General features: G+C 36.9%; 1 protein-coding gene across 6 annotated transcripts in view; it reads right to left on the bottom strand.

Annotated features, from left to right (window-relative positions):
* Positions 1-1,043: 1,043 nt before the first annotated feature.
* Positions 1,044-14,625, bottom strand: part of LOC145668410 (long-chain specific acyl-CoA dehydrogenase, mitochondrial-like) — a 53,033-nt gene continuing 39,451 nt past the window's right edge. For 5 of the 6 annotated variants that reach the window (XM_081736217.1, XM_081736218.1, XM_081736220.1 and 2 more), the window contains exons 6-8: positions 12,018-12,233; positions 9,637-9,764; positions 1,044-1,399 (exon numbers count right to left, since the gene is read on the bottom strand). In XM_081736217.1, coding sequence (XP_081592343.1) covers positions 1,222-1,399; positions 9,637-9,764; positions 12,018-12,233 — 522 coding nt within the window. In that variant the 3' untranslated portion in view covers positions 1,044-1,221. The remainder of the gene's footprint in view (positions 1,400-9,636; positions 9,765-12,017; positions 12,234-14,625) is intronic. The other variant, XM_081736222.1, reaches the window with a different exon arrangement.

A 14,625-nucleotide genomic window follows, 5' to 3' on the forward strand; every position in this document is an offset into this window, starting at 1 on the left:
ATCAGGTTCTACCTATGGCCCAAATATTGTTCCCTGATGGTGATGGCATCTACCAAGATGATTTGGCACCCTGTCACGCTGCAAAACGGTGAAATCATGGTTTGAGGAGCATGACCAGGAGGTATCACACCTCCCCTGAGTCCCACAATCACCAGATCTGAAAATCATTGAGCCATTGTGGTCTGAGTTAAAAAGGCGTGTTCGGTCTCATTACCCTTCACCAACATTTCTTAAGGAACTGGAGCATGTTTTGGAGGAACAATGGTACAAAATTCCAGACACCACGAATCAGAAGCTGTATACGTCCATTCCACGTCGGATCCAAGCTGTTTTGGACGTAAAAGGAGGCCCCACACCATACTAGGTATGATTTTCACACTTTTGCAAACGTTTTAGATTTTTTTTGTCCAACCCCTGTATCTATATCTTCAAGCTGCAATAGAGAAATAATGTGAGATATGGAACTTGTTTATCTGACGCTGAATCTATATCAAAGACAATTTCTTGCTAGCTCTTACCAGCTCTTACCATACAGAAATCAATATTGAAACAAAGTTTTATTATTTCTTACTACTTCTGGTTTCAATAGAAGAATAACACTCAGATGAAATCTATCCATTGGGTGAAGAATAACTAGGTGGACTGCTCATCTGTCTATGAGCAAGTTCAGATCACTGCGCATTATGGTGTGGAAATCGATTCCTTTAATACAGAGATGGTGGTTGAACTAGCCTTTTGTTCGCTGCTACTACTACAAATACTATGAACAAATAGATAAAAGAAATGAAATCTTTCAGTTTAATGTCCCACGTTTATGCCATTTAGGCTAAGGGAGACGATGATTAAAGCAAATTAATGACGATGAAGAATTGGTGGATTGAGAATGTGGAAGGAAACGGAAGTACCCCGACAAAACCCATGGACGCGGAAATCGAACTCCAAGTATCAGAAGTAAGAGCTCTACCACTGAGCCATCATGCTTGATAAATAAAAGAAGAGACTCGTGTTAAAAATATTTAACAAGTGATAAATAAAATTAGATATTAGGTCAACAATGATAATTTATAAGTAACTTTTTACAGTACAAAAATACAACAAATCTTACAAATACTTTTGGACTCTTTCACCATTCATAGAAAAATATTTAGTTTTATCATTAACAACAAATAAGAATACAACATAACAGTAGAAGGTTTTAGAAAATCTCTGTTGTAAAGACTATCATCCATTAACAATAGTTCGAGCTATTAGTTCCTTCATAATTTCGTTGCTGCCGCCATAGATTGTTTGTACTCTTGCATCAACATATGCTCGGGCGATAGGTGTCTCCCACATATAACCCATTCCTCCATGTAGTTGAACGCATTGATACGCTATTTTGTTTTCTAAATCTGTCAGCCTGTGGAGATAAGAATAGGATAAAAAATATTATATTATTATATATATATATATATAATAATTATTATTATTTAGAAATTTACAAATTCGTTTACATTACAGTTGCTTCTTACTCATTTACATTTTTTTCAAACACTAATTTGGTATTTTGTCCCTTAAAAAAAAATAGCACCAATGCATTATATATTTTATCTAGCAACAATTGCGTGAGTTTGGTGAGAGGAGGGTGATTACAGAAGGAAGATTTCGTCCAATGCTTTTCCCACGGGAAGCGTTCCTAGCATCGCTGCTACGTTCCCTCTTTCCACAGCCATACTTAGTCTTTGTATAAGAAAGGCTGAAGCTCGAGTGTCGCCTGTGTTGAGAGTTATTCGATGTCCAACTTCTTTAATAAAGTTTAGTCCTTCATGACTCCAGAAGCCACAAGCTTCGATGGCGATGGTGACGAAGTATTATTTGTCCCAGAAGTTGTTATATTTTCGTCTCTTTTCAGTTTCTCTGCGAGTTGCAACCATATCCCAGCTTTTGTGGAAGAAGGAAGATTAGAGGGGGCTAGAGTATCGGTACACGTGAAATCCCATATTCAAGCCTTCCCTCGTTTCCATGGCACCAAAGACATTCCGTCAGGTCTCTTGCCATCAGAGCGACTACACCCCATTGGCTCTCTAACTGAAGGCGTTCCAGAGGAGATGAGGACTCTCATGATGAGGTCATTAACATCGGAGTGGCGAGAGAATCTGCCAGGACTGTGAAGACATGATAGGTCATGTATACCTTTCTTATACACTAAACTTCCGCAAGCAGGGTACCGGTGTTTTTCGCAGACATCTGCTCCCAAACGTAACGCACAAGCGATTCGAAAACTTTCGTCGGGAAGAGGCATGGATGGAGATGGGATAGCTTGTACTCAAACATCTGCTTCACGGGAAGAAGTAGCAAGAAGACGTGCCTTATCCTTAGGTTTGGTGGAGGACTGAAGAAGAGAAGAAAATCTGAAGTTTATAAGAGGAGCGTCCCATGAAGATTGCAAACTTCTCTTATCAAGATCAGGTAGATCAAGTCCGCCGCACGATGTCCACTGGAAGATAAAATCATTAATCTCAGCTTCAGAATCCTGATGAATATCCTGGCGAAGAGAAGTATTCAAAGGCATAGGGCTGTAAATGGAAGAAAGGAAAGATGGAGTGGCCAAGTCAAGGGCTCGACGAATGCCTAGACCTCCGTGATCCACTGGGAGTGATACCTGTAGCCATGAGCTATCCGTAAGAGAGCTTAGATTTATTAACTTAATTTCTCTTTAAAAAATAGTACCTGGCAGCTGTGAACGAAATGAAAAAATTAAAAAAAAAAAAAAAAATAGTACAATAATAAAAACAATAATTTCAAAAGGTTATTGAATTAGAGTCGGTATGGGGGCACGTTCATGAATATTATTATAGATCACTCCACCAATTTGAAATTCCAATGATCCTTGCACTTCCAAGTTTTCGACTCACCTCTGGATACTAGAATATATATAAGAATAAAAGAAATAAAAACAATATTTATTATATATATGACGGTTAATCAGCTAAAACTGGTTCGTTGATCATAAACAGTACGGCGTGGTGAAAGGAATGTACATTTGTAATGGCATACCATGGCATATGTCCTTGTTCATTCACAGTAGAAATAATGTTTCCATGTTTGTGTCGTTGCTGAAATAACCGCAGAAAGATGGCGGTTCGTATACACAACCCGTCCAAACAAGATCAATATGCTGCCACACAGTTCCTCACTGCTGAAGGATGTGTATGGTGACGCATCCGTAACACAAACAACACTGGTCGATGGTCAAGAATGTCTTGGGAAGGATGTGACGTTCAGGACTGGTTCCGAAGATTTAATTGGGAAAGTTCCGTTACTCTACTTATAGTCCTGACCTTTCACTTTATGACTTTCATATCTTTGGAACTTTAAAGTCAGAAGCTTTGCTCAGATGGTGAAATGAAGGCTGCCATCCGTCGCATGAACAGCATTCGTAAATTGGTCACACAATGGGACATACGCTTGAACTCCTATGGTGACTTCTTCTGAAGCAGAAATGCTGTGATAAACTCATCATGTACGCCTTTACACTGTGTGTAAAGGGTAGTTAGTACCATTAGTACTAGCGAACTACAACTTGGATACCAAAGGTCTGCACATCATAATATTTTTTACACATCCGGTATTAATCTTGCAAAGGTCTATCACCATGCCAATTTTGTTGAAGATCAGATTAGTTTCATCGATTTCGTATGGTATATCAGAAATCAGATGAAGGAAGAAAATTTTAATGAACAAAAAAGCAGTAGTAAAAATATAATTCTAAAGATTTAAATGTTTACTTATTTTTAGGGATAAACTACAAGAAGACTGTGCTCAACCCATGTAAAGTACAGGAAACCGATTCATATTCGCGTTTCATGATACGGTGTTTCCTCTTCTTTTACTTTGTCATTTCTTACATTCGTTCTTTAAATGTGTGTATGCAATTCATGGGGCCTGGACTAATAGATACACCACAACTATAAAATTCCTGTGCTTTCATGAATGGTATATTTTTACGTAACATACAGTCACATTAATACTCACTTGATCAGTTACATACCAAGAAGTTACGCACATTTAATTATATCAGATTGGAACACTAATTGATACTCACCTCAATATCTTTCATTTACTTTAATGTGGGTACAACGACCAATATTTGGAGTGCTGGGAATATGCAATCGCCTTTCAAGTAAATATGAGTAGCAAAAGGGAATTAAATGTTAAGTGTTTTTTAAACGGGGAGGTGGAAATTACTTTACCTGTAAAATCAAATATCCGTACGTAAAGTTCAGTCAGATAAGTATAGTAATTTTTACGTAAATAAACTACAGACACTGATGTAATCTAGGAATCCCTGACATTCACTTTTATCACGGATAATTAGTTTGCACTGAAAGAATGACATATATAAAATTCCCGTCTAGGTTCTATTGTATCCAATGTTTCGTTCTTTTTATCGAGTAGAAAATCGTATAATATACTCTAATGTAAAATGAGTTAATATATTCTTCTGTTTTATTTTATTTATTTTTTTTTTTTTTCAAGAGGGTATCGCGGCTTAATAGGGAGATCCCTTTCTTCTGATACGAGGCGACCTTGGCTCACTCCCAGAACATGCAAGTTTGTGCAGGACAAATGTTATGTCTGAAGATTCTCCCATTTTCTCCCATCAAACATACGTGATTGAGTCTGACCTGCAGGATACATGAACATTGAAAGCATTCTAAGGTCAACTGTGAACATTTCTGCAGTAAAAGGTAGAAAGGGACCTAAGTAGGTAGTCTGCTTTAATAATAATAAAATAATGTGTCTCTGTCTGTCTGTCTGTGATCATGTTTTCGCACAAAAAGGCGTCACCTAGAGCCACTAAAATTCTTAACAGAAAGATCTTCAACTGATCTAAGCGTGTACGAAGTCTTTTAAACGGCTCAGGGAAAAAATGTATGCACGTTTCTCGTAGTTTTTAAGAACGTCTTGTCTGTATGCAACCGATAGTACAACGTGGATATGTGGGCTTACATAGTAGCAGAGGATAAATACAAGGGCAACTAACTTTCTCTTTTCATTCAGGTTCTGAATTAAGACCTGGAATGACGGGTGCTTACTCTTTTTTATGTATCCAGGTTACAAACGTACATGTAATATGGTCTACAGGATGATTAATAAATATAATCTAAGATCCGGCAACGATCCAATGGATGCTTATAACTAGGGCCTGGAAGATGAGGAAAAATTCTTTTTTTACGAGTGCCCGAAGACGAGGCATAACATAATATATGCTCATTTTGGGTCATTGTAGGCCAGAAAACTGTGGATTTTATTTGTCCTTTTATTTTGCCTTCTTCGGCGTTTTTTTTTTTTTTTTTTTTTTTTTTTTTGGTTTATTGATCTTTTTGAAAGCTTTTCATAGGCCTTAACGTCTTTTTTTGCACTTCATCTTTCGATAATAAATTTATTGGCCATTAACTCGAATCACCATCACCTCTTAAGCATCTTTACTTTAGTCAAGAAAATTCAAAAGATAAGACATTATTTTACGACTGAACTAATACGACCAAATCTGCAACAATCACAAGTCAGATAAGGACGCGTAATAATGTCCTCCAGCAAGGGTGGCTGAGGGGTGGGAAAGTTTTCTTATTTTAGTTTGTACTTCAGTTTGTGGAAGAAGGACAGACCGTTAAGCTACCAGAAGCTTGTATTTTTTGAGCATTATATTCATTAAATATGTAATTCTAATTAAACTGGGTCTTATTTTTACGTCCTTTTTTCCAGTTTTTAGATATTTTAGGTCTTCTTATAGGTCCTATTTTGGCAATTTTTAGGTTTCCAACTTCCGAGCCCTACTTATAGCTAATTACTAAAATAATGTGTGTTTCTGTTTACCATCAGCTTTCGCAGAGAAAGGAGCAACCAAATTTGGTACAAAGATAGATCTTCACCAGATCTAATCACGCACGAAGGCTTTTTTTTATTTCGACTCGGAGGGGGGGGATTATGGGGGTCAAACGTATGTATAAAAGGAGAGGATAAATACCCGGAACAATGGACAATATGTCAAATTTATAGCTCTCAGGTTCCCTAAGATGAATAGTAACACTCCCAACAACATTCCAGTCCAACTACAGCGCCATCATCACAGGGGAAAAAGGGTGAGCGAGTGAAAAATAACATGTCCAAAATGACCGATATTATAGTGGAATCTGGAGTCTTCGGGATAGTCAGGCTGATCGGTGACAATCTTGATACCATTTACGCCCAACAAGGGACACGGCAGCTAGTCAGGTAACTGACAGGGGCAACGCCAACGGCGTTACTCTTCGTTATTTATTTTATTAATATTCACACACTTAAGACGTTACTCTTCCTTCCTTATTTATTTATTTATTTACTTCATTTTTTTTAACCCTTGTTTTATTTTCGGCTTGGGAGGTGTCAAAATGTATGCGTAAAAGGAGAGGATAAATACTCGGGACGACAAATATTAGAGTCAAATCTATAGTTTTCGAGGTTGTTGAGATGAATAATGAGACTCCCAATGTCGTTTAGTCCCAAGTTTCACTGCCAGCGTCATGGAGGTGGACGGTGAAAAATAACATCACAAAATGATCGATATTGGTATCGAATACATAGTTTTCGGGAAATCTAAGCTGATTGGTAACAGTATCAATGTCATTTGAGCCCATGTTTAGGCAAGAAGGGGCACGTCAGCTAGTCCGGAAATTTACAGGGGCAACGCCAAAGGCATTATTTTTCGTTATTTATACATTTTACACATACAGGTAAAAGGTATGGCAAAGGCATTGCTCTTCCTTGTTTATTTATTGCATTCGTTTCTTTACTTTCAAATATTCTGCATAGGTCTCATCATCCTAGTGCGAAGAACGAGCATTTCAGTTAGTATTCAATAAAATCCCTGTCTGATACTTCCACTTTCTCTTACAACAGTAATACCATGATATACAAACAGATACTCATCAATTTAATAGAAAAACCTGGACTTGGAAACACGTCCATATCTGGGCTGGCACTGGTCATGTGTTGATCGCAGCGCCGGGTTATTGATGTTGTTACCGAATTTTAGGCAAACACCATACTACGTCAGTAACAGTAGAACGGCAATATGAAAAGAACTGGCTAGTCAGTGACAGTGTAAAATTCGTGACCTTTGATTTCCAAAGAGAGCACTTGCTGGCATTCGGTTATGTGGTGCAAGTATGACAAAAGTAACAAGTGTATTAGGTGTGTTGCGAGGGACATGGTGTACATGATGATGACAGCCTACAAAACTCACGGTTAAATCACATCAATGAAGAGGAAGAGTAATCGGAAGAAAACCCTCACTGACAAATCCAGCCAAGAATTAAAGGGGAACTTTTACTTAGAACGTTCGTGCAATTTCAATACAAGTGACGGAGAAACTCAAGCATCACGTCCTAAAACCTGTGTCGAGAATCAAAGTCCGTCGAGAGTTACATGATGTGGATATTATTGTTATATAGTCCCTTGGGTCCCGAGTCAAAGGATGAAGGTTTTATTAATCGAGTTTAGTTCTATCTCTTGCATCCACGAGAATCGAGCAGCACACAGAAGTCGAATCAGATTCGTCACGAAGCATGGTCACTTACCTTTAAGTTCATCATCGCATCAAGTTACATCATCCGTTACGTCAATTACACTTCATTTTTCTGCTCAATTAAGCTCGATACAAATTAGTTATTCACTTGTTATTGGAATCAAGAAAGAATTCCATTCACTGTAAATTATACTGTAGCAATAAACCTTAGGTCATTTATATATCCAGCAGCTATCACTTGAATATAACAAATATCACTATTTCCCTTAATTGCAACTATTTTATTTATTTTCCAACTATGTCATGTTTATTTGGCTTTCGTATTTATTGTTACGGCCATTGATTTACTTTTGTGCTCTCCAATAGTTCGTTCCTTGCTCGTGTGTCAAGTTTTGGAGAATTGTCAAGTTTGAAATTCTTTTCCAACTTTCGAATGTGGCCTGTACCTGTCATATTGGAAATTGTTTTAGCGTAATATCCCACGACCAGACTAAGGGAGGCGGAGAGTAATTTAAGTAAATGATAATGGAAGAATTGGTGGAATGAGAATGTGGGAGGAAACAGGAGTAACCCGGAAAAACCTACGGACACGATATTGTCTACTACAAACATACCTTGGCCAAGGATCGAACGTACCAGAGGGAAGCGCTTTACCACTGAGCCACCGTGCCCCCCTTGCCACAATGGAGAAAATGCGATGTCATGTCCACTTTCTGTTGGGACATGGGGAGTAAGTTATTAGTAGGACATGAGAGGGCAAAGCTCACTTTGTATTTGGTAAAGTTCCACTTGTGACATTTTAGCCACAGGTAACTATTATCTGACGTTTCCTATCTCACACACACGCGGGAACAAAACCATTGGAGCAGACCTGTCTTGAGGAATTCGGAATAAGATTACATTAAGGGACTGACTGATTCGGTTTTCAATTGGAGCACGGTAGCTGCTACTTGTTTGTAATCGTTAGCTGAAATGATTTCGTTTCATCGTCAAAACTAATCCTTTACTGGATTTTTCATATCTGAATATCATATTATCATAATTCTACCCTTATGGTAATTTCTGCCTTAAATTTTAATTACGATTGTCTTGCATTAGCGAGCGGTGGAGTAGCACAAATTCTTAGTGCTTTATATTAACGAGTTAGCTCTCATTCTCCAAGTACTTTTTTTTTTTTTTTTTTTTTTTTTGTATCATGTAACATTACCGAGTCGGGTTGCAACAGCGAAACTGCTGATAAGGAACCATCACGCTTTAACACGACGCCAATGGTACCGCGAATATGTAATATGGACCGTTGATGACTGGAAACATGTGATATGATCAGATTTGTCATGGTTCAGCTTATTACAAACCACAAGCAGTGTGCACGTGTGGCGGATGTCCAAAGCAGCATATAGTCCGCAGTGTCTCCGCCCAACCGTAAAACATAGTGCTTCTGTAATGCTATGGACCGCAATATCCTTATTTTCAGTGAGTCCTGTACCGATGCTTACCGATCACATCACTGTCCATGATTATGTCGCCATTTTAGGTGAACAAGTGCATCCTATGATCCAAATATTGCTTCCATATTCCATGGTGATAATGCGCCCATTGATTTGAAGAACATCAACTGCTATTGCAGCGTGGTTTGAGGAACAGCGGAATGAAGTCAACACTTTTCCTGATCCACCTAATATCTGCACTTGAACATAAACATCTGTGGTCCATTATGAGGAGATTAACCCGCGCAAATTCTGCCCCTATCTTCTCTCACGGAACTGAATGATGCACTGTAACTGGAAATGTGTAATATTCCTCTAGCTACCATTCATAATCTCTGACTGCGTTTCGCGTCGTATCAGAGCTGTTATGGGGGAGAAATGTGATTTAACGCCATATTAATCTTGTAAGTTGCACTCTTTTCAGTTTTTTTCCATTAAACTGATGTATTTTCGAACCAGTTTTTAATACTGACGAGTTTTCAAAGCATAATGAAATATCACACATTCTTACTTTGGAAAACTGGAATCACTTCCCTAGGATTTAGTCATTAGAAGTGTGTTTTATATACTGTACTGACAAGTACATTGAAACATATTTACCAGTACTTCGCCATTGAAGCCATTCCATGATCAAGTTGTTGTCCAATATGAAGCTGAATGCACTGATCTACAAATGCTCTTCCCACACATATTTCAGTCTTCATTTCAGCCAACTTATGTTGTATAGTCTGAAACAGAAAAAAAAAAAAAAAAAAAAAAAAAAAAAACCCTTATTATTGCTAATTATTTGAACTAATATTTTGTTCTAATTTCTGTGAACGAATCTTTTTGGTTTTCTATAGTAGCCTGGGTCAAGACTAATGACACAAGGATGAAATAAAATCTAGGAAGTAGCATGAAATTAACTCACTAGGAAGATATGTGGAGCGGCTGATAAGTTCGCGACCTGAAGTACTTAGCACTGATTCTTGTACTTACTAATGTTAGTACTAATTGCAGCACTCTTTGCGAGCATAAATATCACCTCATTTCAATAATATCCCATTACACTATTATCTGTGAAAGGACAAACATAGCTATGTCAGTCGAATCTGAAAATTCTCGTATTTTGAGCACAGCGCCGTGACAAAATACCTCAAAAAAGTCCGCCTCTTTCAGCATGGGTGAGAGAGCTGTGAAAATGACTCCTGCTCCTCCTTACAATATATATTCTATATTCTCTAATACCACATAAATAACAATATTTTAGAAAACTGCCAGAATGGAAACACCTAAAGAAAATTGAACTTGACTAATTGGTTATGGACCATCGTTAGCCTGCAGAATAGCTCTGATTCCTCATGGAAATGGAAGCATTTAAATCATGAATAATTTCCAAAGAAAGAATGTACCATTCCTCATACAGTTCACCTCTGTTTCGCCACCAAGGATGGAGGAGGACATCTGCTCTATAGTCTGTGGTCCAGAACTGACCACAGGTATTCAATGTTGAGCTCTGTAGATTGACCGGGATAGGAGAGGTATTTGTAGTTCAAGCCGATGTTCAGCAATCACACTTTTAGCAGTTCCAGGCGAGTAAGTTGATGCATTATCATTTTTTAAAAAGTGCGTCATTGCCCAGAAACATCTAGAATACCTATAGAAAACTTCAGACAATAATAGGCAGTAACGTGTCCTGTAGGAACACCCACACAGCAAACGAAATACCACGAAATTGCAGCGGTGCTGCCGATATATTTCATGAAAAGAAAACTGGTCGGAGCATAAAGTTTTTTCTTTTCTTTTCTTTTTTTTTTTGGGGGGGGGGCATCATACAGAAATACTGTCTGTTATTGGAAATAAGATGAGAAGAATCACCGAACCATATTATGCACTTCCTATCTGCATGTTTTCGGCATTGCTATTGACATGTTAAAACGTTATTGGCGGTGAACAATTTGAAAATTGCAACCCGACCGCAGATGCTCAGATTATCATGCAACTCGCGTCGGATTATCGCTGTCGCAATAGACTGCTTCAGGTGCTGATTGAGTTTCGCAGTCAATTTTGCCACATTTGCTCTACGATCCTTGCTGATAATTTTCTTCAACGTTCGGCTATCCCTGTTACTAGAGTTGCCGATGTTGTTTTGCCTTAAGTTCCATAGGCCATCATCACCATGAACACTATTCCTGCCAATATACTGAACACAATGGCCACTTTAGATACATTTGAACGAACTAACTGTGCACCCACAACTTGGTCACCATAACGTTTGCATCCTTTAAAACATGTTTCCGTCACTAACAACGGTCAGGCGCAGCATACACGCCCTCAGTGTTACCTTCTCTCACTTCTTACTTAATGCAAGATATCGGCGTTTCCAATATTTTGATAAGCGTCTGTGTATGTGATAAGACAGTATTATTTTAAACCAAAATAAGTGTGTATAATTTACTTACGGTTGCAAAAGTACATTTTATTTTTAACCCTAAATAAAAATAATAGTCAACAAAACTGTGATCTTATCCCTAAATAGAACTGTTCTATCCATTTTAACTGCAAGACAGCCCTTTCCTACGCTCATACTCACTTTTTGAATTTTTGTGAATGACTTACAGACAATGAAGAATATAGAAAGTGTAGAAAGTAAGCCAGATAGTATCTACACGAACTAAGGATTATTTTCAAGACCCTCCGTACAGTGTGTAAATTTGGATGCCAAACAATTATAACGTCATGCACCGCGCACTCAATTTTCTGGTCTAGAAGAGAAGGTTTAGAAACGGTTATTATTCTTATTTAATAACATTCTGTAGGTACTACATGGCTCACTTTCCGTATTTTAAATATTTTTCACTGTCTTTCAGTTATTCATTGGATGATAAAAAAAAGGGGGGGCTGAGGTTAGCAAAGAGCCTTAATAGACAGAAATTACTTATTTACTTATTTTCTACGCAATAATCAGACCAATTTATACTTTTGTACACCAAAACACTCACCTGTAGTTTGACCAACGGCTTTCCGAAAGCTTTTCTTTCCTTTACATAATTTTTGGTTTCTTCAAACATCCACTCAGAATGTGCACAAGATCCTGTAGCTATTGACAGTCTTTCTTGAGGTAGTTCTGCCATTAAATAATAGAAACCTTCATTTTCATTTCCTAACAGACTTGATTTCGGTAAACGAACATCCTCGAAAAATAATTCAGCCAGATCCTGAGAAAGACAATATGAACAAAAGACAATGATTCACATAGAAAAAGATGTGTTATAGTAGTATAGTTAGTGTATACAAAATCAATAATGAGAAATTATTCTCAATCTCTTCCTAAACTTAGTACTAACCTTTTAGTATTGCTAAGGAAAATCGGAAACTTTACCGACTTTCCATTATGAAGGATCATAGAGGCTTGTAACATATTAAGCAAGAAAAGTATTCACATGATTGAAGATTCATCTCCAGTGGATATCTTACTTAAAAATTGTATATTACTTTTAACTTCGTTGTTTCTTTAGATAGCTCACTTTACTTTTCGGGGAGTATTCTGTATAAACATTCCTCCTTCTTTATGAATTAAGTTTAGTGTAAATACACTTAATACTATCAAATTATTCAGTTTCCTACCTCATGCACTACAGAATCCAAACAAGTACAATCTTCCCATATCCTGTATGCATGCGCATCTGTAATTAATTCCTCGAAACTTCAACTTAGAAAATCATATGTAACCAAGAAATTTATAATTTAATAAATTATTGATTTAAACAATAGATAAGTGTGAAACCAAAATTCAGCTATTTAATTATTATTGTTATAATCTGAGATGATGGTATCCCATTACCTATCCAGATTCCCTCTTTCAGTGTGTGTTTTAACCTTTCGTAAAGTTTTGAAATCCTATACTGTATATTTAGTTCCCTGAAGATGCTTGGATAACCTAGGGATAGCCTCTTTATTTTCTCAGAATTCCCTTAAGTGTTCTTTTAATCTGGTGTTGATATTCCTTTTCGTGATACCTATATCAATATGTAAGCAGGAACAAGATATCTCATAAATTATGCTTGAATAGTTTTTGTCTACAAAACAGCTTTTATACTGACTACAAGACTTTCTAAAATAAACTGGTGATTTCAAGCTGAATTTTCATTTACATTTTGAAGCTATGTTGTAGAGTCTGTACAGTAAGCTGGGAAAGTAAAGCAAAGTACGAAGAGGTTCTGTAAAGGGAGGGGACAATAACGAAAGAGGAACCCATCAAGGTTAACAGTACGCAAAAACACATATAGTCCAGTCCAGATACCAGTAAGCAAGAAAATATACAGGCAATACGGTCCAGATTCATAGAAAGGTCACATACAGCAAAGGTAACAATAATCAGAAATTGACTCTAACATAAGGGAAACGGGTACATGAGTTCTAGTAATTTTATTTAATAACAACAAACAGATCCTTTTTTTTTTTTTTTTTTTAAATATTTTTGAACATGGTTGTAAATTCAGTTTCTTTTCCAGAAAAAATTCCATATTGGATTTTACTGCAGAGATGGAAACAGCAGCAGTTAGGATTAGTGACGCTGGAGGAGTGGAAAAAATTTACATAAGAATGCAAAAATGCTTTTGAAAATTATATTTGTAGTCACCATATGAAGCATTTAGGGTCAGAATTAGCTCGACTTACTAAAGGGTTTAAGATTGGCTACAAAGTAATGATTGTTGATGTATTAAGGTGGATAAAGATAAAAGTTCACCCTGATATATAAAAGCGAAAAAGATATTAAAAGAAGTTGAAAGTTAGAATTTATTTTGGTTACCTGAAACGATTAAGGAAGCGCGTAACGTCAACTTGGTTAACAGATGACAACTACATGCGGATTTCGCTCCCAGACTCCAAATTTGCTCAGTCTACGGGCTCGCACCAGATATATTCGTTCTTTGCAAGGGAAGAATACACTTATGGCATTATTCTTTGCGAAAAATTTAAACCCATTTCCTCATTGAATACGAATTCAAATCTGTAAGTCATTTTTCTACATTCACTGAGAAAAATAAATTAATAGAAATTGATCCCTGTCTCTCGTTAACAGCAGAATTTCCGAAAACGCTGTTAAATGTCCACCTGTTTTGAATAAGGATTTTATATACCAAATTTCGTATCTCTAATCTTGAGAGATTACGAGATAGGTCATCTTATTATAACAACTGCAACGCCCACCCTTTCTTCTTCCCGTCTTTTCTCTTCCATTGTAGGAGAACTATCAGAAAACTTTTAAACACGCCTTAAATTAATTTAAATGAAAAATCTAAATATCAAATTTCATGTCTCTGACCTGAAAGAATTTCGAAATATGGTCATCTGTATGACTTGTAATAATAAGTGGATGTATCAAAAAACGATGAAACGCGACTATTTACTTTAAATGAGAAGTTCATAAACCAAATTTCAAGTTTCTGCTCTTTAGGGATTCGAAGATATGGATATTTTACTACAATAATTGCCACCGCTATTTTCCCCTTTCGTTGTTTAATTTCCAGAGCTTCTTTCTTAGTCGTATCTTACGTCACAAATTCTATGCACTGTCAAAATTTGAAGCTCTTAGCTTAAGTAGTT

Source organism: Thermobia domestica, chromosome 13 (assembly GCF_964235325.1).
Source record: "Thermobia domestica chromosome 13, izTheDome1.hap1.1, whole genome shotgun sequence".
NCBI lineage: Eukaryota > Metazoa > Arthropoda > Insecta > Zygentoma > Lepismatidae > Thermobia > Thermobia domestica.